At 32.3% G+C, this 24,562-nt stretch overlaps 1 protein-coding gene across 1 annotated transcript in view; it reads left to right on the forward strand.

The window, feature by feature from the left end:
* The window catches only part of LOC137387609 (E3 ubiquitin-protein ligase TRIM56-like), a 55,215-nt gene extending 33,254 nt beyond the window's left edge, over window positions 1-21,961 (forward strand). The window contains exons 2-12 of the mRNA XM_068074077.1: window positions 10,681-10,848; window positions 11,221-11,377; window positions 12,844-13,027; window positions 13,944-14,140; window positions 15,069-15,239; window positions 16,515-16,623; window positions 17,164-17,220; window positions 17,561-17,653; window positions 20,521-20,592; window positions 20,901-20,978; window positions 21,363-21,961. Of these exons, the coding sequence (XP_067930178.1) occupies window positions 10,685-10,848; window positions 11,221-11,377; window positions 12,844-13,027; window positions 13,944-14,140; window positions 15,069-15,239; window positions 16,515-16,623; window positions 17,164-17,220; window positions 17,561-17,653; window positions 20,521-20,592; window positions 20,901-20,978; window positions 21,363-21,427 (1,347 nt within the window). The 5' untranslated portion in view covers window positions 10,681-10,684 and the 3' untranslated portion in view covers window positions 21,428-21,961. The remainder of the gene's footprint in view (window positions 1-10,680; window positions 10,849-11,220; window positions 11,378-12,843; window positions 13,028-13,943; window positions 14,141-15,068; window positions 15,240-16,514; window positions 16,624-17,163; window positions 17,221-17,560; window positions 17,654-20,520; window positions 20,593-20,900; window positions 20,979-21,362) is intronic.
* The last annotated feature ends 2,601 nt before the right edge of the window (window positions 21,962-24,562 follow it).

Below are 24,562 nucleotides of genomic sequence, written 5' to 3' on the forward strand. Positions count from 1 at the left end.
AAAGAAACCCTTCGAATTAACCATGTGTTCGAGCTATCCGTGGGCGAGTATCCATGTTTCACTGTATTTAATTTTTTTTTGTCACTCATCTTTTATTAATGATTATAGCTACAGGTCAATTAATGAGGTTGAAGAAGCAGCCAGAGAGAGGAGACGAGGAGTTCGTCAAGCCTCGAGTAGTTCGTCAAGCCTCGTTACCTTCCGTTGTCTGTCTGTATCCCATTTACTTCCTGTGATCTTTCTCTGTTCGTATTGTAACTCTATTTGCTACATTTATTTTGCTGTTTGCATTTATTTTGCTGTTTGCATTCATTTTGCTGTTTGCATTCATTGTCTTTTATTTTTCTATATATTATACATTGCCTACAAAATTTAAATGTATAAATATATTAATTTATATTAAATATAAATTTATATTTTTATAGTATATAAAAATCACTCTACGTGAGCTTTTTAAAAGATGTCCTCATTCAAATGCATATATCTCTGAACAGGGTTGGTCTACAAAGACAAAAATGGCATCAAATTGTAGCTGATGTTTTAGCCCTTTATTGGTCTTAATTTCATTACATCGACCTTTTTTACGCAACCACATCTTTAAGAAAGATTTGGTAAGTATTCATGTTCTCAGCAGTGTCAAACCTTGCATTTTTGTATCTCCTGTATTTTTGTTTTCAAATGTTGCTTTTGGTGACAATACACACTTTTATCAATTGGTTGATGTCACGTTTTAGACTCAGAGAATGAGTAGTAAAGTTATTTAATGATCTGAGGCTTCATGCTTAGTAAATGTTTAGCATTTTTGGAAATTTAAGTTCACTTGACCGAAACAATGGGTGCACTATTTCTTGAGTAAGGGAGTTTTGGCTACCTGAACAAAGTGTTGCATAATAAATGCCTTTTACACTTATTGGAGGTTAAAATAATCCTTTAATTGATATTATTTTGGTTCTTTCTAGTTTTAGGAATCTAATATTACATACATTTACAGCACCTGGGTAGTAAACTAGAAATAATGAATCATAGTTAGCTAATTCAGTAACAGCTTTCAACAACTTTTTACAGCACATGTCTGTTATAATATTCATCTATTGGCATAAATGAACTGATTTAACTCCAAAATAATAGATTATACTTGCCTTCATCAGATGTAACATCTCCTTATTCAAAACTTCGACCGCCAAACCATTTCGCATCAGTTCACTATTATCAGGATTAATATGATGTGGAGAAAGCTTGTGGTAAACGCAAAGATTGTTAGTACAATAATCCCAGTTGTAAGCATCTCTCCAGTGTGACCAGAGAATGTGATTGGGCCCATGTCGAAGTAAGCGCATACCTCCATCCTTGCTCTTTAAAACGCTATTCCTGATCTTCTTAAACTCATGCTGTAAATTACATAAATGATTTCTCAGCATTTCTTTTCAATAATTGTATTGTTTCAAATTATTTTGGAGAGGTAATCATGCCGTAAAATAAAGCTTATTGGCTGTTGATATATTACAGCAGTCATTACTGACTATGTTAAACATAATATGTTTAAATGTGTATTTTATCGCCTGAAAATCCATGTATTTATATCATACCATAGGATCCATCATCATAACAATTGGTTGTTTGTTGACATCAGTTGTTGTGTACGAACACGTATCCACACCATAGTTCGGAAAGTGCATACGCAAGAATGATCGGTTGTTTGATGAGCCATCCAGCAGCACACAGTTGACCTAGAAAAATATCAGTTGAGGGTTTATAATGCGCCTATAGTAAACAAAGTAGATTAGAAAGCTTATAACAACACAAATTTTTTAAGCACGACGACTAGTTTTTTTTAGGTTGAATACTTGAAAAACAAAACCGGCTTATGCTTTTTTGGTGAAAATGGAGGGATAAGCCTTGATGTTTTCACTTAGGGCCTAATCAAAAGATTAATTAAGTGATGAAGTTTTTGTTTCTGAATGAGCATAACGAGCAACCTTGGTTCGCACTGAGACTAAAATGGTGGCATTTTGCGACACCATAAAAGAGTCTTATAACAAATAAGGACAACACTCACAACACCCAATGAGCGCAAGTATAAAAACTATTAAATATGTTTCAGAATCATATGATATAGCTGGACTTCTGATATGTTAAAATAATCATCTCATGCTATAAATCTGTTTTCTATGACATCGTTGCAAATTGTGTCAACATAATTTAATGCATATGATTTGGTTACATCGTAAAAATTCATTTAATATAATAATCTACATAAATCTCCAAGTCTGTATGTCCACCTATAGCTGTATGTCCACCTATAGCTGTATGTCCATCTATAGCTGATTATAGTCTATCAACGTAAATGTGCTTTGCGCTGGATTTCATCTCGAGACCTTGTATACTTTCAAGTCTTCAGCAATGTATTTAATTCCGATACCTCATTTTCACATTTGTATCTACGTTCAAAATTTTGATGGATAGTTGCTACAGCAAAAGTAATCTTTTTTATACAAACAATTCTATGTACCCTTTGTTATTATCAATTCAACATATTCATGTCGTTTCATGATTTTTATTTCGTTTTTTCAGATCGTGTTAATTGTCTCAGTATCAAATTATTTTTGTTGTAATCATTGTAGCAAAACAGACTATGTAGCCATTACTTTCTAATTTTTTGACGTTTAAACACCTTTACAGTGGATTTGCTTTTTCTCTTAATTTATTTGAACTGCAGAAACAGTTTTCTCAAGGTATAAAATTAGAACTGTAAATGTTGTATATGTTAAATAAAAAGATTTTTCTGTTAAAAGATTTGTTATCACCAGGGACAACGCCAGACATTCAACTAGTATAAAAAATAGTCATTTTTGAATCTGATGCATACAACCCTTGAGGTAGTTACCTTGAAGAATATTCTTGTTAATTGTCTAATGGCTTCCCAAACAATGATGAAAATCTCAGACTACAGCTTCCGCTACGCTACAGCTTCCGTTGTTGCAAAGTAGGCAATTGGAAACCTAAACCCCTGATCACCGAGAAATACAAGCTGGAGAATATGCGTTGCTAATTTACGCCGAGTACCTGAAATATAAATAATTTCAATACAATTTGCAAGAAATATGCTTAGCACAAGAGCCTTGTGGGGACAAGCTCATATATAAAATTCTCACTATCACTAGCCTGATGCCTACCGATACGCTGTTGATGCAAATTCTGTGCTGGTCCATAATCGGTGTAGCCTGTAAGTGGTGCATCTGGTTGGCTCGACTGCAATTGGAGACTCTGCTGCAATGAGCATTCATATCCAATTGATTATTCAGGAACGCCATTTTAAATCAGTGTATCACAAATAATTGTTTAGGTGCTTTTTAATAAAATATAGAAAACATATCTCCTAGAATGCAGCATGTGATATGCATTAGTTTGGTCCTACTGGTATCTATAAACTGTAGTCCTCCACATGCTGCTTTTAATTATTTTTAATCTGCATTTTTAGCAGCAAAAGAGTTGGTTACAAGGCAAACATTGGACTATTTATAGAGATCAGGGTAATCCTGAACCCATTCAAGACAAAAACTACCATAATGTTCATAGAATTGTGAAAAGTGAACATTGGATCTGAACACAGCAAGCGTACACCATTGTGTATCACCCTATGCATAGAGAATCTGAAAGTTTCCTTTTGACATGATATATGCTAGCATATATTAGTAATTTCCATGTAATAATTTATATTTCTAACCTGAATTAGCATCTCATCAATTATTAAGCAGCCATGCCTGCCTTTCTCTGAAATGTTCTTTTTATTGGCTTCTAACAGCATCCAGTCTAAATGTTCAGCATTGAATCCAGGTTTTTGAGAAATGAAATTTTTGTACTTGATAAGATGCGTAATGGATGGCAGGACAAGGTGCTGTTGAAGAATTTCATAAGACTTCCGGCTCGATAATAAAATCGATAGGCTGAACTGAATTGTGCTGAAATGAAAGCATAGATATTTATTCATAGCTAAAATAGTTTGTTTTATTCAAAGTGCTTTCTTGCACAGTGGAGGGATCTCTGTACAAACGAATTTGGGCCAATGTTTTTTTAATATCAAACATACCTCAGGAGAAATATACTATACACAGGTTTAAAGATTCAAGTGGTAAGCACATTTAGAAAACAAACTGTGAATTAAAGCAATTCATTTTTTCAGTATGAAAAGTGTTAGTTGCAAAAATGCGACAAAAATTCTATTATACACGCTTAGAGACCTTTTGCAATAGACATTGAAAGGTTTTTTCCCATTGAGTAGAGTGTCATTAAATTGAAAACCACATACAGCAGCCCTGACATCAGATAAATAAAAAGTATTCCAAAACCAATGACTCAATAAGTTTATATACAAAACTTTATTTGTGAAAAATCTCTTACCAAAGATTTTACTGTGAGCGTCAACTACCATCTACTTGAGCGTTGTAAACTGCAACTATTTGTAAATCTTTAAGTAGTCATATTAAGAGCCTCTATAAGTCTAATACATTGATATCCATGTGCAAGATTGCAATCCACAATTGGTTTAAGTCTTTCCGTGTCCACGAAACATCTTAAGGATAAATATTTAATTTAGCAGGAATCCACATAGAAAAATAAAGTTTCTGTTAAGCATTCTTTAGTACTTGTCACGGCATCAACTATTTTCCTATTAGAATGATTAAATGCAGAGAAAAATTTTGTAAAAACTTACCTAATCTTCCATCTGCGTGCTGTTTTGGAAGATTTAGAAGATTGATCAATAATGTCTTGGAGGAGTTGCGTGAAGTTGTGATGATTTTTAAGATCTGGTGGAAAATAACTTATAATTTTGTCAATATCTATGGTCTGAGTAAATGGTCTGTCGTCAGTAGATGAGTCAAATGGTATATAGTCCTTATCAGAAGTTAAGTCGCAATCTGAATCACTGACAGTAGATGTCAAATCGCAGTCAGAGTCCTTGATGTCACTTGTCTCTGGATTGTTTGTAGCGCTTTGCACTTCCCTTGTATTTATGACCCGAGTATCCTGAATATCGAACTTCACAGCTGAGTAGCTGTGGTCCAACAAAACGTGGTGTGGAAAAGTTGCGACATGATCATTTCCTTTTCTAATCAAGCCACAGTAAACTTGCACTCGTTTGCCATCGACTGTTGGCCCTTTCATTGTGCCAATAGATGGGAATACTTCATGCAGTACAATGCCAAACTGTCTTTTACTCAGTCCTGAACAATGACTTCTATAATCGTCATATACAGAGCTGACAAGAACATCTCTGTACCTTGAAACATTGCTGAAAGCATAGCTTTCTTTAATCCTGGTAAAATAAAAAATAACAGGAGTTATACTATTGGTTCCAGATATATGTGCAATATATACGGGCGATATATATGTAATCAATCTATAAATCTCAGTGTAGGTCTTTCTCAATTTTTGTCTCTTTGTTTGTTAATCCTTGTCCTATAACAATTAGAATCTAACAATGAAAAATCCACATGGCACAAGATCTGATCTCGGAACCTCAACATCAAAAGCCAGCAAACTTACCCATTGGACTACACTTGCAACTAAGCATAGCTGTCGATAATAGTGAAAATATTCATTGCATTGGTTAAGATACTCGCGCTTGATGCGCTAGCACTGTTGATCGTTACGCATAATGTCACCAGTGATAAGTTGGCCCAAACGCGTGTATTGTTTTAGTAAAGCTTTTAGTAAAGATCTAGTTGTCCAGGCAAGTTACTCAAACTCATTACGCAATTTATTCTATTCCCGTGCAACGTCAGGTATTCGGCTTTTATACATGTATATATTAGTAATCTATAGAACTTGGCAATGTGGAGGAGATAACTATGGCTACAACACATATATTATTATGCAACAACTATAAAATTGACACTGATAAACAGTGCAACGAATGATAGAACAATGTATATTGGCATATAAACTGAAAAGGCGAATAAAATTGGAATGACAAGTTGCTTTTTACTTGCTTGACTGGCCAATCACGCATGAAAGGTTATACAATGAACATTAGAAACTTGTTGCAAGTAAATGCCATCAAGAAGATTTAACAAATGTCTGTTCTTGGGTCACACAATCAAATGATGTCTCAGAGGAACAGCTGTTAGGTTTTACAGCAGTCAGCTACCATTTTGAACTATTAGAATTAATCTAAGTAATTCATATTAAATTACCATCTTTTGGCTGCTACTTTAGCTGGTTTTTTTCGTCATTCATTATGATATTAAAATAAATATAATTACATAACCCAAAAACTAGTTAAATTTCACAACTGACTATCGGCATAAAATCGTTAGAGCGCGTAACTACTTTCTTCAGCAGCTACCAGCACGGCATATGTCAAATAGCGCGCCTGCAATTTTGACCACGTAATCTTATTGGCTAATAATTATTGTCGATGCAGAGACGTGTAGCGCAACGAGGCTACATGGCTCCGAGTCGATGAACTTAAGGGGAAACCCCAAAACCTTTGCTTTTGGTAAATACGCGTTTGTGACCAATCCAACGGCGAGGTCAAAAGTTCATTTCGTAAGCTTTTCTTGTAGCCGTTATATATCGAATCCCGATATTCAAAGGTCTACATTAGACGCTCGTTTCCGCCCGCAAGTGTTTTTTGTAAGTTGCGTATTGTTGGTAAAGGTGAGTGTTTTAATTGGTAAAATTTTGGGTTTTTAGGTTATTTGATGTATATTTTCAGATGAGAGCATTTCTAACAGTGAAAGAGATGGTGTGATTTTTTGTAATATACCCTTCTCTCTTTTTTCTCACCGTCGCCTATCGCAACGCTCGGAGTACCCGTGGGTAGGACCCCCAATTTTAATACCATTTAAATATCATGTGCGTTTAGAAGCTGTCAAGTGCTTCGTAAGTTTTTTAATCGTTATATCTATTATATTACCTGCTGTTAGTAATTCAATTTAAATATTATGGGTGTCTAAGAGATGGCTTTTTAAAGGTTTTATTTGAAGTCGTAATTCACACATTCACTAACTTTACATCCATTACAATTAAAACTTTCTCTAGCTTTTCAAGCTTGTCTAACTGATGTTTATAAATAAGGAGGAAGCTAGCTGTAGGCCTACTTTATAAATTATATTACCAAGTACTTTAAACAAATGTTACCTGGTTATTTGTACTAAATGGTATTAAAAATAGTAAAAACAGCTGGTGACTGTTTTTGTAAAATTCTACAAATGTATTGTGTAAGTTGGTATGAAGAAAAAAGTTTTCAACACCGATTATTCTATTTTATTTATAAATATAACCAAAATCAAGTCATCCAGTAACAAACAAAAGTATAAAAAAGCACAAAACAATAACGCAACGTTGCCCTTCAAATAAAAAAGGTTCCATAAACACTATTTTAAAACTTCCATCCCATTTGCTATGAAATCTTAATCATAATTGTTGTGGCTCTGCAGCTCAATCTTCCTAAGATCTTCTCAGTGAATATTTTAAAAGACCATTTTTAAGCATGACAATCAGAACAATGGCAGAATCAATGTGTTCAAACAATGTAAAAATTGTATTTATCCTAAATACATACTGCCCTGAGCAAGCAAAACACCCTATCTTGATCTTTGTAAATTGTTCAGCCCAAACCCAAACGTGTTTTGGGGGAGCCTGGAATCAGTATTAGCAGTATTTCAATTATTTTTTCTGATTTAACATGGTGAGATATCAAACAATCTTTACTAGAAATTTTTTTTGTGAAATTTCAAAATCAAAGGAGTTATTTCACTTAGGGTGTTTTGATTGCCTAAATTGACAATTTATTATACTGGCACTAGGCAATCAAAAAGCCCTATCACGGCAGATAGGGCGTTTTGATTGCTTAATTGAACTGGTTTCTCATTGATAGCTTGTTGCAAGGCCTCATGCTATGACTGGATTATCAAAGGATTACAGGTTTCAATCATGATATTAATCTGCAACTAGTCAGCAAAAGAATAAATGTTGCAATTCTTATTACTCATCTAGCCAACACAGGGATTAAAGTGCTGTGATAGCCATCCTTCAGCTCAAAAGTTATGACATGATCAAATTTCTAAGTCCATTCAAACCTGAGGTCATGAAATGAAGTGAGCAAGTATAATAGTTGTTTTAATAAGATCAAACGCTTAAATTGAATATAATTTAAAACAACCAATTGAGTGCATTAATGTCCGTAATTTAAGAAAGAAAACCTTTTCATGTACATGTAATTAGAACAAGTTTCTCATCAAATCTCAGAGTCAGTTTTTCGAGTCTAGACTTATGTCATTTAGAGATCGTCTTGTCATAATAAATATTTTATGATATATATAAAAATATAGCAATAGGATTGAGCATTTAGAAGTGCACTAGCTTGTTAAAGCTGCCTTAGAAACAACCAAATATATGGGTCGCGGTCACAGAAACCATGGTTAAGTCGCAAATCACGAAGTTGAGTTATTCGACTTTAAAGTTGCACTAACTGAATTTATAATTTTAGTAAGGATTTTTGTAACACGTGTTTCTGGACCAATCAAAGAGTGATTTTTCTTAATCTGAAGTCAGTTTAGATAATAAATGTCTTAAAACCTCAGAAAAAAACAATAAAACCGTTGCTATGCTAAACAGGAAGTACTGAAAAATGGCGTCCGAAAAACGTAATCGTTTCTTTTTTGCCGATTTGAAGGATAATTCTGACATTTTGGACACTTATAATGAGTACTTTGGTATTCCAACTGATGCCAAAAGCAGTGTAAGTAAAGGAAATGACCATGATATATTCCTAACCATTCGTATAAGATTTTTACAATATTTAATTATAAGAATAATTATTCGATTTTATAAGATTTGATTATAAGAAAAATTATTCGAATTTGCAAGATCAAAGTATAGAGTGACCGATGATGTGCAATATGTTACTGCTATTATTTTTTAAACATTTTGTTGATCATACTACGGTTGTGCTCAATATCGCGGCACTGCCAAGCCGTTTTAAATATCTGCAAAATTAGGTAATACATTTTCTTATAGATATACAGCCATTTCTATGACAACCAGCCAAAATCTGTTTAGATTTTTAAATTCAGCATAATGTTTTTGATATAAAGACAGAAATCTAGATAAATATCACAACCTCTTGATATTGGTTGCTATGACGTTTTGAAATGTAAACAAAACTATGCATCGGTTTTCGTTTCTCAGACTTTAACTCCAGTTTTCTCGGAACTATGTTTTCGCGCTGATGGTAAACATGCATTCAGTTTATTGACCATAAAATCTGTTGTAATTAAGCTAGAATCGAAATTTTTTTTGCAAAATAACTGTGAGAATTTTTTCCTTCTGTTAAGGCAGATAACGCTAAATTTAATAATTCCGACTGAACCATGCTTTCTGTGATCATGACACATATCTGCTTCAGTTTTCCTTCCATTTGTTTATAGACTATGTGTTACATAATGCTGCTCATCATGCCCAACTTTGTGTATGTTCAGGCTAATCAAAACGCAGATAGGGCGTTTTGATAGCCACTTTATGTGTGGTAAATGCGGATAGGGCGTTTTGCACATAGTGAAAAGTGCTATTTCTGGTGGTCTCAGAAGAATGAAATTTTGGGAACTGTTAGATCTCAACCTAACTTACATATAAGCACAGAAAAGTGAATTTTTAAAAAATTGTCAAATAGGGCATTTTGCTTGCTTAGGACAGCATACTCAACAAAGTGTAAACTGTATTCATTGTTTTGCTGAATATTTATTGTAGATTTTTAGCTTAAACCTCTTCTGAGAACTTTTCTTAATTTGCATCAGTTGCTCTGTGCCAAAAAAACTGCAAAAACCTCTGGTAAGTGTGTTACCATTAAAAATGAGTGTGAAAGCTTCTATTACCTATGGTTGTTTGATAGTTTTCTTAGCACTTCGAACCTTGGCCATTCTTGTCATTGCGTGTCAGTAACCCTGGTCAATTTGTTCAATGATCCAAAGTTTTTTTAATTTTTATTAAATATTTCTAAATTTGTTCATAATCTAATGACAATCGGTAAAACACTAGTAAAAAATTTGGGCAACCCACAGCAAATGTCATCAACCAGAAAAAACAGCATTTCACCATTATGCCGGCTAAAACTACAAAAAAGCCATACGTTTTTAAAAACTCGTAAAAATATTTACAGTATATCATAATTTCATGACTCTTAAACTGAGAAATTATTATTAGTTTCTAAAAGTTCTTCATTTGCATCAAAATACTACATGACCTACCAACCAACGAGTTATATCATTTATTCCGTGATACCGTTTTAAGAAAATTAGTTATTATAATCAAGGAACTAGATAAGGATATTTAAAAACTGTTAATTTATTTATTTAAAAATTAATTAATTTGATTGGTTTATGCTGTTACTTAGAATTCGCTTTTGTAAACAGAGCCACGTGAATGCCGATATTCCGGCCACTAATGTTTCTGACACACTATATGCAATGCCAAAATAATGGCCGTTAGGGTTAAGAAGGATTAGTTTATGAACAGAAGTCAGGTTGCCTAAGAAATAATTAAGATAAATAATTTTTAGTCGCAAGTGCCTTCATTTGCATTGCTTATAATAAGCATGAATTGTTTACGATTTTGAATTATTTAAACTTATCGTTTTAAAGGACCAAATAGTTATTTAAAATTTGATCTCTATTCTAGAGAGATGGCGACGGCAAAGAAACTGCAGAATGTACAGTGCGTGTTTTGCTTGTCTAAAGGAAAACAATTAGTTGACCCTCGAGTTCTTCCATGTACTCATCTTGCCTGCAGAAGATGTTTAAATGGTCTGCTAGAAACCCAAAGAGCAATCAGGTGCAAAGAATGCAAGTGAGTCACATTTTATAGCTAAACATGTATTTTTCTAAGTGTAAGTTAATCAAAAAATAATACTTTTTCTATAAAATTAGAAGTTCTTTAACAAACTTGTGCTCAAATCTTTGCTTCAGTAGTGCATGGAAAATGTAAAAGATATCTCATAGATATCTTTCACTGCTTTTATTAACAAATTGTACAAAAATGAGAATAACAAAGAACACTGTAAAATATGATAAAACATGTAGCTCATTTTGGAATATATATTTCTTTTGTTTAATTCTATTCTATTTGCTATCTATTGTAAATATTGCAATAATAATTAGAATTTAAACAGACATCACTTGGTATTTCTCTTTTATTTATGATTTATCTTACTGTTTGTAGTGGAGCATTTCATGTTCAGGTAGACAACCTACCAGTTCATAATTCTGGTATCCTTGAGCATGACTGCGATGTATGTATTAAAAAGGGGACAAGTGTCAAGCCAGCAGTCATTTACTGCAGAGACTGCTCAAAGAAGTATTGTAAAGCTCATCAAGAGGTAACTAAACTGAAAGTTATATCCAGTTAAAATTGGGATTGTGTTTAGCAATGATTGACAAAATATTTAATGACCCAACAATTCGTTTTACACAATTGAAAAAACTTGATAAAATGCTGATCATATTCAGTAAACCCGTCTATGTTGTCGTAAAGCTCACACATTTTGAATCTGGTTATTCTTCTGCCCCACAGCAACCTTGGCAGTGTTATGTTATTATTTTTCTTCTCTAAGGCTTCTACCATGTTCTTCACATGAGGCACCCTTCTGTCAATTTTCAATTTTCAACTTTATACAACGTGTCCCTTTTCCTTCTATCTATCTACCTCCTTTTTCAGACACACTCACTTACGATCTGTGTATCTACAGGAACTCACTTACTATCTGCCATTTACTATTTTGATAATGCATCTATATTTGCATCTTTACCATTTTTCTTGGCTTTCTGACATTGTTGTCAGAATGATTTAAATTTTTGTCTTGGCCTTTTGCCCTTGGTGATAAAATCATGAAAATCTAGTGGTATAATGGTGAGAACATGAGTATGTACTATATACTAGGATATGAACTGTACAAATTCTTTCATCACTGGCACATTGTTTCTGGTGTTATGAATTCTGGGCCTTCCATTGCTAGCCTTTCCTTCTATCTTCTCACAAGTCTACTTTTTAGCCATTTGTCATTGCTCCTTCCTTAACCCTTTGGATTAACTATCTGGATTAACTTGAAAGGTTAAAGACAAGGAAGCTACAGCAAACTCTTTGGGTCGATTGAGATGAAATCGATCAGATGCAATAAACAGACAAGGGGGATACAGTTAACCTTTTGAGTTAACCGTATCTCCTTTGTCTTTTTATTGCACCTGATTAAACCCAACTCTTGCTAAGCTGCCTTCTCAATCTCTACCGGCTCAAGCTATAATTTTTTCTCAATCCTGAATTTATTGCATCTTTGCCTCTTTGATTGCATTTTATGGCCTTTATTGATAATGACTCTTATAGACTATCACAGTGCTTGAGCACCACCTTAAATATATGCTCATTCTTCCTTTTTGCTTTGTAGATAGAACTTGTCTAATTCATTAAAGTGTGTATTGGCAAAACTTAATTTTAGGAACTTTTTTTTGCAAATTAGTAAACAGTAATTAAATTGTAAACACAGCCTTGTACTTATGCTCAGCTATATTATCATATTCTGAAGATATGTGTAGGGTATCAGTTGATGTCAACTTAAAACAGGGTCTTTATTGAAAACAATCCTGGTATGGTAGACCCTTATGTTTTTTTAACTTTGCTATTGAATGATTCAAAGTAACAAACTCCTAAAACCATAAATTATCAATAATAACTTTTGGAAATCTCATTCAATTTGTATGAAAATCATCAATCATCTCGCATTACCAACCTTCACCTCCTAAGTTTCTTATAGTAAATTGCATAAGCACATAATAAATGTTTGTATTTTAGTCTCACAATGATTTCCATGAAGACCATGTGGCTGTGACCATCATTGAGTATACCAAGCGAGCTGGCCAATTAGAAACAAGAAACTGTGCTAAACACAAAACTCAAGTTTACAGCTTGGGTTGTGAAGTGTGCCTGCAGGTGTTTTGTCTAAGTTGCATCTCTCCTGGAAACAGCTGTGGAAGAGGTCAGTTATAAGTAATAAAGGAGAATATAGTGTAGAGAAATGAGGTTGGAGCTTATCAGTTTAGTTGACAATACCGGTTGATACGTTCATCATCATCACATAGTTGCTAGTTATATGCAACATATATATTTTTGTTAGTTGCTTTAATCAATGTTGTTGATCCACAAAAATGGCATCTGATTTTACCAAAAAAAACTAGAGATTGACAAAACTAGGTCACTGGGTTTCTTGGTAACAATAATAACACAATTAGATGTTTTTTAATTTTCTAAATGCATGATCAACAAAAATATCATATTACAACACACAGATTCATCCCTTTAGTTCAAAGTATTACTTTCGAGTGAGTCAATAGTTTATTATTGTTCAATAATAATGCAAATGAGTTGGCAGAAATCTTTTGTAGATGTCATCAAAAATTATTAGTAGTTTTTTCTCATTTTTGATGTTTCAAGTGATCTGACTGTCTAGGTATTTCAAGATTAAAGTCAACAAACCTTCATTGTGGTTGAAACAATTAGAGAGAAAATATTCAAATGTCAATAATCAAAAATAAAAAATTCCAAATGTTGTGACTAGTCGCTATCGTTGCTATAGTTAATAATATTAAAGCTGAAATTTTACACTTCTTTTTTTTCAGTCTCTTTGCAGCTACAATTTTTGTTATAATTACGATTAATATAATCAATTGTTATAATCAATTGTTATAATCTCCGTTTCGTTTGATCTGAGCATTTTAACCATCATCAAGTTTTGTCAACTTTGATTTTGAAGCTTTTTGGATCATCAAAACTCCTTAAAAAACCAAAGCATTTGCAAATTATGCCAAAATATCAGTATTTTCATATGAAATCTACAGTTTTTTGTATGTTAATCTGTAACGAGCAATTAGGTTTGATTTGCTGATTGACTGTAGGCCAGTCCCACAAGCTACTCAACTTGGGAGAGCTTGTCACTAGACTGGCAGGAAAAATTGGTAATCTGAAGGGAGAGATGAAGAAAAAGGAAGGAAAGTTGTCTGCGTTGCTTAAGAAAACTAATAAAGAGATGTCTGAATTTGAAAGAGCTACTCAAGAGATGATGGATAAGTTACATGCAGCTCGAGATGAACAGGTTCATTAACAAAGAACTTAGTCAAATTTTTAGTAGATCTTATCCAAAAGTTGGCATGTTTTCAGTAGTTCATTAGCTCTTTTCAAAAGTTGAAATTGGGATATTTCATTAATTTGCAATTGTGTTAAATGCTTCAGGTGATCTGAATGCTAGGATGACTCAAGATTAAAATAGACAAAACTTGATTATATTTAAATGTGAAGAGAAAATTGTGTGCCTAAATCATCAGACTTGGTATAACTGCTGATTATTGTCTTCCAATACTAACATACTTTAATCTTTGGTTAGTTTATCAGATGCTTTTAAAAAGTTACATACATAATGTTAAGTAAGTGCATATGTAAGTTAACAGCGTGTTTGAGTTTCTCCAGATATGTCATGTAGAAATTACAGATAATTACTAATAAAAACGGCATACTTTAAACTTTAAGCTTTTCTTACCGGAATGCATTTAGTAAAAGTTGACATTCTGTACCCATCATTATGAAGACTTGAAGATAGATGTAGACAAAAGGAAGCATTTTTAGGTAAAGTCATAGTTGTTAAAATGCTATGTTTTTCTACATGCAAGTCATTTAAAAACCTTGAAACTTGAATTGCAGAATCCAATTAAAGTCTGTGATATTATTGCAATGCGGCCTGACATGTTTTATGAACACATCTAAAAACTGAAAAGGTATTTGCAACCAGTTTGAAAATACAATAAAAAACTTTCTAAAGTTTACTTCGTAGTATTAAGATTACATAAGACAAGTTATACATGTTTACAGGTGTAGAGCATTGTCTCAGGTGGGAAAATTGTAAGATAACTATAACAATATTAGATTAAGATGGCTAACTCAGTAATTCTCATCTCAAAGTTTAGATAACAATTTGGAAACAAGTTGCGATCAGTGATTATTGCTCACATTTACTCTATAATGCATAGGTCAGTACCATTCAAGCCAAATACAAGAAGCTAGAACAAGAACTGGTTGCCGCACGAAGAGAAACGTATGAAAAGATGGCAGTGTTTGCAGAAGAGGAAGTTGGTATCAGACTAGCTAACCTCAGCAGTCAGAGGACAGACATAGAGACCAAAATTAAGAACAACCATCAGGTAAAGTCCTTTGAAACATCAGGCAGTTATTTTTCTGTCTAAATAATGATTTTTCCCTTTTCAACATTGTCAACTCCCTCAAACTAAAAATAAATTATACTTGATGTTTTTATTTCTGCAAAAATTTGATGCCCCCATGAAAGTTAATGAATAAACCATTGTTTTTATCTTTTAGGTAAATAGTCCTTTTGAGCATTCGAAGCTAATTTGAAGCTTCTGCCAAAACCAATCGTCACTTATTAATAACAAAAGTTAACGATATTACCAGTATGTTAAATTTTCTTTTAGTTTATTTCAATGAAAATTCGGGCTTACTCAGGGTTTTGAGCAATAACAAAACATATCAGAGTATTGTGGTGGTCGCCGGGCCATGACTGTCTTATTCTTAAAAATATTATTTTATGTATATATATATATATTTTTTGCATGTTGTGTTTGCTCTTTTATTATATCGTTAATAATTTGTTTGTTAAACTATATCGCTATTATGTTTTTTCTTCCTTTATGTTGTATCGCTGTTGTAATGTATTATAACCTTGCCACCACATCAGCGACTCCATTTATAATTATTGTCATACGGTTTTTCTTACTCGGTTCCGTTATTCGTAACGGGTAACATGAATGTGTATAAAGCGGGCTCAATAAGAGAGTCAGAGCAATAGTCGTAAACTCCTCGACTAATGGGTTTCTTTTCACAAATAAAACTTTTGTGAAAACCCTTCCTTTTTCTCTCTTCTTTATGCAACAGTCAAGATTGTGCCAAAGTTAAGGCCAACAAATTCCTTTACAGTATGAATCTAACCGGCTCGCAGAGACTGTAAATATATGATTGGAATGTTCAAGATCCTCTTGCAATACAAATCTTTCTACACAAACCACCAATTTATGCAACTCATGTACCATTAGAACAAAAAATTTATAGAGGTCAAAAAATTATGTTGATAACTTCAAACTATTTGATTTGTGATTTAAACTATGAGAAAACATTTTTACATCAGGAACTGATAGCTCAAACTGTGCATCAAGTGAGCACTTAGCAGCAGCTTTTGCTACTATATAATAATAGTCTGCTGGCAGTTGTGTGTACTGTGAGATATTGTCATGTGTAATAAGTATGAACATGGTTAATATGTACTTAATATTACTGTGACTAATTTTACTATGAAAAGCAGACTATTTCAAGGTGTTGTTAGATAACCGCTCGGTAAATAAAAATATACAAACATGAAACTAATAATTTTGCTGAAATAAGATTGCATTTGGTTGTGATTGTAGGTTGATATAGTGAAAGCATACAAGAATATGGAAGCAGAAATGAACCCAGTAACGAGAAGACAACTTCCGATGTTAAAAGTGATGAACGTAAAGGCTCTGGAAGTAAAAAGTAAGAACTGTTTTTAACAATCCTTTAACAGCTACTATATAATGTTGTTGCTGTAGCTGCTACATAGCGCCATTTTGCTAGAAGCTATATAGCATTAGGGTAATATATGCTATGTCATTTTAATAGCTTTTATACATCACTCAAGTATCTACTATATAGCAACATTTCATAGCTACATAGCATTTCCTTAAAAGCTGCAATATCACATCATTTTCATAGCAGCTGTTTGGCATCATAGCTGCCTTATTCACTAATCCGACTGTTTAAAAAAAAGGATGAGAGTGGTTTATTTTTTTTCACTCACATAAATTAAACTTGCAGCTATCATTCTACTACTAGTGATCATATACACAGCTTTTGAACAGCAGTTTTTATAGCTGGATTAGCTGAATCTATGAATGAACAAATAGCTGTAATCAAAAAAACTTCGTGTTGTTGTTTGCTACCTTTTGGCGAAATTCTCATAAATACTTTGATGCAGCAATATTTTAGTTATTTGGGTGGCATCAGCCATAATATGCGAACGCTTTTTAATCATAGGTGCTGACTCTCAGCCATGCATTGGGGTATCTGATAATACTGTAGGCCAAGCACAAGGTGAGTATCCTTATTTCAGTTATTAAAATCTTATTTGTTTATATTGCCATTCGATTTTCAATCTGTGATGTTCACCTACTAAATTTTAGAACTAAGTTGGGTGTTTACTCGATATTTTTTGTTGGTGAATTTATATACAGAAACTCTGAAGCGGCATAAATTTAAACATGTTTTCTAGCAGTCAGTCAGCAAATGTTTCTACTTAATTTTTCTATAAACAGAAAAACTTTACATTGTCTTCTGCCACCTTGTGGCTAATTTGTAATAAACTTTTGCTGCAGCAATATTTTAATTATTTGGGTGACATCAGGAATAATCTGGATTTTTCTTGTAATCATAGCTGCTGACCCTCAGCAAAGCATCGGGGTATTTGATGTTACTACAGGCCATGCACAACATCAGGTGCCTGATGTTACTGGAGGCTATTCATCAGGTGAGCAACTTCATTCCAGCAATTAAAATATCTTATTGGTTTTTATATAGCCATTCTATTTGTGATGTTCAGCTAAAAAAAATTTAAAACTAAATTTGGTTTTTACTCGGGATTACTTTTGTTTGTTAATATTTAATTGGTAATACTTGAACTCTGAAGTGACACAAAATTTAAACATGTTTTCATAGAACTTAGTAAGTAATAAAGTAGCAGTAGGTAATAAACTCCTTGTTTAAAATAATATATTTAAAATATTTTTGAAAGATTCAACTATCACACAAAAACAATTTGTTGCTATCTATAAACTGACCTTCTATAACTAAGGCAAGATATTGTTGCCTTATTTGATAAGTGCATACAGTGTATAAAAACCTTCTAAAAAGCATTGTCAACTCTTTCTATTTAATAAAAGCAATGAGTGTAATTTAATTGCAATTAAAATCTTTCACAACATAAAATTTCTAAAGCATAAAATTTCAACTCTTTTTAATTAAATACTTGGTGTAATTTAAACAACAACCAAAAATAAGCTCAGAGCCTTATACAGCAGACGAATAATTTCGAATATATGTATACTCTGCATCAACATCCTATATATAATATATGATATTTGATAAAATTAAAATCTTGTCTAGCCGTAATATCAAGTAAAAAGAAAAAGTAATTTAAAGAAAGATTTTAAATTAATAAAAAAGTAGAGGTTTGTTGTATCAATTGTAAAATGTAGTGCAAATATTTATTAAACATACAAAAAGAGTTTGCAGTTTTAAACAAACTGCAAAACTCTTTTAAGGATTAGAGCACAAATATTTTAAACAGATGAAGTTAGAATTTTTTATTTATTCTTTATTGTTTCTAACACACTGTGAATCCTGCAACAATAAAACGGGTAATCAGTTTGCAATCAGCTAAGTAAGTCATAACATATTAACTAACAAATAAATCAAACTATTCTTGTAGCATAATTCACAAATAATCACAAAATGTTCTGAAAGGCATAATAAAGTACTGACCTGTGCCTTTATCTAATATAAACAATTTTTCATTATAACAGTAATATATGTCTAGGTAAAATTGTATCAAGATTACGTTGAATCTTAAAATTTGAAATAAAGAGACTAGCATAGTGTCACTACCCAGTTATTACTCACTACCCTGTTATTACTTATCTAACCAGTCGGCCCATTCAGGGCTGTTATTGGTCAGACAAACAGGCTTGTAGGCCCATTCAGGGCTGTTATTGGTCAGACAAATAGGCTTGTAGCTGCCGGAACAAATGATAAAACTGTATAACAAGAAATGTTCAACTACTTCATGGACTAAAAAGCTATGAAGTTCAGTGAACTATTAAAATATATGTAAACATAGTCATACTCTTCAGATTAAAGTTGTCTTTGTTATTGTCAAGTTGAAACATAAAGAAGGATTTTATTACAATAAGTTTGGTTTAGTTAATTTTTCTAATTCAGATTTCATGAATTCTAGAGAAAATGTGCTTCAAACTTCTTTCAACAACTCTGCTTATTTATAATCTGTTCTTATTATAATGATGAGGTTATAGCAAAAATGTATTACTATTTTTACCACTTTAATAAATTCGCTCTTAATATATAACTTGGTTTCAATGATTTATCAAGTTAGTTTTTAACACAGTTTATGTAATATATTTCAAGGCTGTGTGTTATGTAAAGTTTTTGTCGTTAAGTTATATTGTAGCTGCAGAGTGTATTAAACATGATAATATGTGTTCTTTTGAAAACATTTGTTCGACATACAATCATTATGACAGTGTATCAGTATTATCAGAAGAGATTAACTTAGGGCTGTCAGATTTGTGTTTTATATGATAAAACGATGTTAAATATAATTGAAGTAGTGTAATAATAATACTTCTAATAAACCCATTTGATGCTAAAGTAAATATTTATTCAGCAAACTAGGTTTCTGTATATTAATGTCTATGTAGTATACTAGTTCAGTTACTTTGAAACACTATATATTTCAGAGTAGAGCTGACATAATAGCAAACAGAATAGCTCAAATTTTGTTTCAAATAGAAGTAGCTAAAATCAGAATAGAGTGAAAATATTGGGATATTTGTATAAAAAAAGGAGGAACTGATAGCATTACTCCAAGTGTTAACCAAGTCAGCAAGTCAAGCACACAAAGTTGCTATAGAATTTACAAGCTAATCAGTATGCAAAACATGTTTTTTAAATTATTGAAGCTTTTGAGTTAAACATGCAATGAAAATAGCAGTAAAACATGGTACTAAAAGTGATGCAAATAAAACATAAAAAGTGCTCCTATAAACACTCACATATTTTTCAAATTTTGCATATTCTATTTGAGTAATCTTTTCAATTCGTAAAATATTATAATCACAGTTTTTAAGAAGTGAGTCTTATTATGATGCAGGCTGGTTTAGCACTATGCTTGCAGACTTTATATATACAATATATAATAGAACAAATATTAGGAGTAAAGTAAATTTTTTTAGTAAAAGCGCGACAAATTTGTTTGGTATGATGGACTCTTCAGGCGCGGTTTCAGTAAAATGAAAATTTGCATTGAAATGCTAGAAATGGGTTCAATGTCACTTCATCAGATGTCCCTTCCGAAAAACAAAAATAAAATGTAAATTTGTGTTTTTTCTCAATTGAAAAGTTATAAACATTATAAATAACTTTTTACTCTATTCTTATTTGCTCGTTAAATATCTAATGTAAAAATTTGGTATCTTATGCACAATAAACATACCTACTACAATAAATTTTCAATGTTCAATTTATATTGTATAGCAGCTGTCTTTAAAAAAGACCATCATGTAGAAAACATGTTACTTTCACAAAACATCAATTTTGTAGTCTATACGCCCTTTGGCTATGCACAGCAATTTGGACACTTTGCTACAGCTTACCCAGGCCAGCAATATGATGGTGAGTAATGCAAACATAACATGAATTTATTTAAAATGTGAAATGGTAGGCACTAGAAATATCTTGGGCTGATTGATCTTTTCAAGAAACTGCTAAGCAAGAAAAATCAAAGCAGATGAATTACGCAACCAAGATAAGAAACTACACATAAAAGGTATTCTAATGATTTTACGGTGAACCTGATTTTTTTGGCAGAAACAAAAAAAAACAATGGCGCAAATTTTTTCAGCCTGCGAATTAAACAACAAAGTTGCAACTTGAGTATGTGATCAAAAACGTTAGCTGTATGTTAATATTGTTCTTTACAGCCCAGTTTGGAACGACCATACAATTTAATGAGCCTGTTCGGTCTCCAAATCTCGCACAAAGTACACAGCCCAATTTTGGTGAGTTAACTTTAGTGCTATGGCTTCTAGTGAAAGTCTTTTGTAGTATGTATCATTGAAAAAGGAAACAAAACACAAACATGTATGCATTATTTTAGAGATGGTACATGTGCGTGTTCATGAATTATTTATGAATACCTTATTCAGTAAATGGAGAGTGTAGCGAAAACATAACAACTGATTTTAATAACTTTCACAGTCTTTTAGACAAATGTTTATCTTGTTCTACTGAAGTATAAATTATAAAGTGAAGCTTTCACTGTTTATTAAGAAAGGTAAGATTATGTCCATTTTTCAAGTGCATTATCACCATACTTTTTGTACTAGTTTTTGGTGTATATCAACTTCCTGCTGTAACTTACTCTAGCTTTTTTCATGTTTTAGGTGAAACACGGAACATAGAGGCTAGAATAAAAGCAGTCAACAACATAATCATCAAATGTGATTAAAAACTTTACTACAAAAATGTGTATTATCAGAGATGTCAGTCAGCCTCCTTTTAAACAGCTTCAGTATCAAGCTGACTAGTTTAGATTGACTAAAAATGATATACATCTAAGGTATTAAAACAACACTTTTGCAATTTCTATGTTAATCAAACTGGTTATATAGAATAATTTTGTACTAAATTTAGTTTAGTTTGTGAACAAACACTAAAAACTAAGATTCCAAGTGAGCAGCTCTGATTCACCATGACTAAAATTTACACAGATGTAACAACTACTGAGTTCTCCCAAATGCTACTGATTTGTAAATAATGCTATTATTTAGTTTTAGATACACTGTACTTGAGCAACTCTTGTTTATTGTATATTTTAATCTTCTTGTAACCATGCAATTTTTTGAAGTATATTCCCCTTTTCTTGCTATATAAAGTTGATTGGTTGCAAGCTTCTGATCTATTTTTACTTCAAATTAAAAAGTCAATAATTGGAATTTAATTAGAATAATGTCAATTGGAAATCTATACTTAAAATTGAATATATAATATATATGTATATATATGTGTGTGTGTGTATATATATATGCATACTAGCTGTGCTACCCGGCATTGACCGGGTAATAAAAATCAGCTTATAAACAATGAGAGGTAATTAGAGTTGCTATTAGCTTAGCAAATTGCCAATGAATAATTTGAGTAAGCTTACTAATCTGAGCTATCCCTCTCCATGATGTTACACCATCACGCTGCTTAGTAACGGAAAGCGGTGGCGTATTTACACCCATCTAACAACATATATAGCCTAACAAATATATCAACTTTGTGTGGCTGAACTGATAAGGCAACAGACTGGCGAATGGAAGAGTCCGAAATTACATTTTCTGCGATGCGAATTCCTTATTCCAAGGTTTTAATAGCTATAGATTGACGTATAGCATGACGAAAGATGCAAACACCAACTTTGAGAAATATATATACAGCTGTATATATGTGTAGATTAGGATTATTTCAATACTTATAATATATATTTTACATATATGTAGCAAATGCAAGAAAATGTTACATTACAATGCACTACGTGCTGAGTTCTTACCTTTGAAAAAAATGTGTAACATAACCGTGTATCTAACTCAAATGAATTTAGCTTCTCAAAAACATACTTGAACGAAGTTTTAGTATGTATTTTAGTAAACTTCAAACTTCTAATTAAAATTTTATCACTTATCTGTTTGCGAATCCTTTTTTCAGATAACGCCGAGCAGAGATATTTGGAAAATAGCATATGAACATTATTTTTTATCAGCCCAATCAGTACAACAATTGTCAAATTTGAATTTCGAGCAAAATTATTCTTGATATTGTATGGAGGAAAACCAATTTGCCTAGCATGGCGAGAATGAAAAAGCATCATGTTTCATAGAGTTTGGCGAAAAATATTTTATAACAGGGGCATCATCTTGTAAGTGCAATGTGTCAATTAATACCATAGCGTGTGCATTTGAGAAAAGGGTGTGACAACAGTGATAGAATTCTAAGGACTGTAGTTCAGTGTTTAAATGTGTGGTTAGACGCTTGCAGTTGCAATCTCCATGAGTTCAAATCCTGCAGAAGTGAGCTTTTTATTCCAAGATTTTAATAGCTATAGCTGACACAGACCAAATCACAGACTAAATGATGGACAGGTACTTAGATTTATATAGATAGATATGTATGTGTATATATGTGTATATATACGTGTGTATATATACATATATGCATGCATATATATACGTATATATACACGCATATATATATACATATATGCATATATATATTTATATATATAGATATACGTATATACAGTCAAACACGGATAACTCAAACTTCACAGGACCGAGCGAAAGTCTTCGAGTTATTAGAGCGTTCAAGTTATCAGAGCACTGTCACAAGTCCATGTATTTATTCATTTATTAGTAGATACATGTACATATACAAACTATAATATAAATCAAAAACATAAACGGCTTGTTTCAAATTAAATTGTTTAGAACCTAGTTTACTACCACCGTCTAAAATGATAAATCTGAGACCTTTGGCAGGTTGATCAATCTGGGAATATTTTGAGCATTAAACTCGCTTAATAAATTTCGATATTCTGTTTTATTATAAGGATTGTTATAAGAATCAAAATCATTGCCACCGGGTTCTCTAGCTTCTATCTAAGCGAGTACTTTTTTAATTTGGTACATGAAGTGAAAGTTCATGACGGTTTTGGTTAAATCTAAACCTCTAGTTAATTGATCTTTGCTCACTCCGCACAAAGCTGTAGCGCAATATAACGCAAACTTGTGTTGTTGGAAGTAGTATAACATGTTATCATTTTACCATCTATCAACATCATCAAAACTTTTTACAGACACGAGCCTCGGAGTAATGTCTACAAATTTTCTTTTAAAGCTGTAAGAAATTTTATTGTTTTTATCAACCGCTGTGACAATATTTAAATCGTACACGTGAATATGATAATTGCTAGATAGTTGTCTCATTTATTTAATCAATGACTACACTAACCTTACATAAAACTGGTCTACTAAAGTTGGATGTCTCTATAAATGCGCATGAAATAAGTGTAAAATGCATTACTTTGTTTCAAAATGTCTACAATAATATGGAGACTACAAAATTTGAACCTGTCAGCGGAAACAAAATTACGATACCACCAGGATATTGTACTTATCAAGATCTCAGAAGACTTTTGGACCGTAAATTTAAAATTGATCCAAATACTTTGAAGGTTAGGCCTACGTATGAGGGAACCTTGACTGGTGGGTTGACCAAATTGATCAAAAATTACTTTATCTATCTAATTCTAATGACTTTGTATATGTATGTAGATGGAATCAATACTTCAAAAAACCTACTGGATAAAAAGCAAAGTAATTTATTATCGATAGTTCCCGTAGGCAAGATGAGCTCAGGTACAATATTCAAATACCAACCTGATAGCAATAGCAAAACTATGTACAACAATACAATGACTCATCTAAATATCTCTATAAAAGATGAATGGAGTCATGATTATCTTGGCAAGTTTGCAGCAGAAATTTTATTGAAATACATGGGCGGACATCCCGATTGTAATGGAGTCAGTAGACTAGCAACG

This window comes from Watersipora subatra, chromosome 2, assembly GCF_963576615.1.
Source record: "Watersipora subatra chromosome 2, tzWatSuba1.1, whole genome shotgun sequence".
In the NCBI taxonomy this organism is placed as follows: Eukaryota; Metazoa; Bryozoa; class Gymnolaemata; order Cheilostomatida; family Watersiporidae; genus Watersipora; species Watersipora subatra.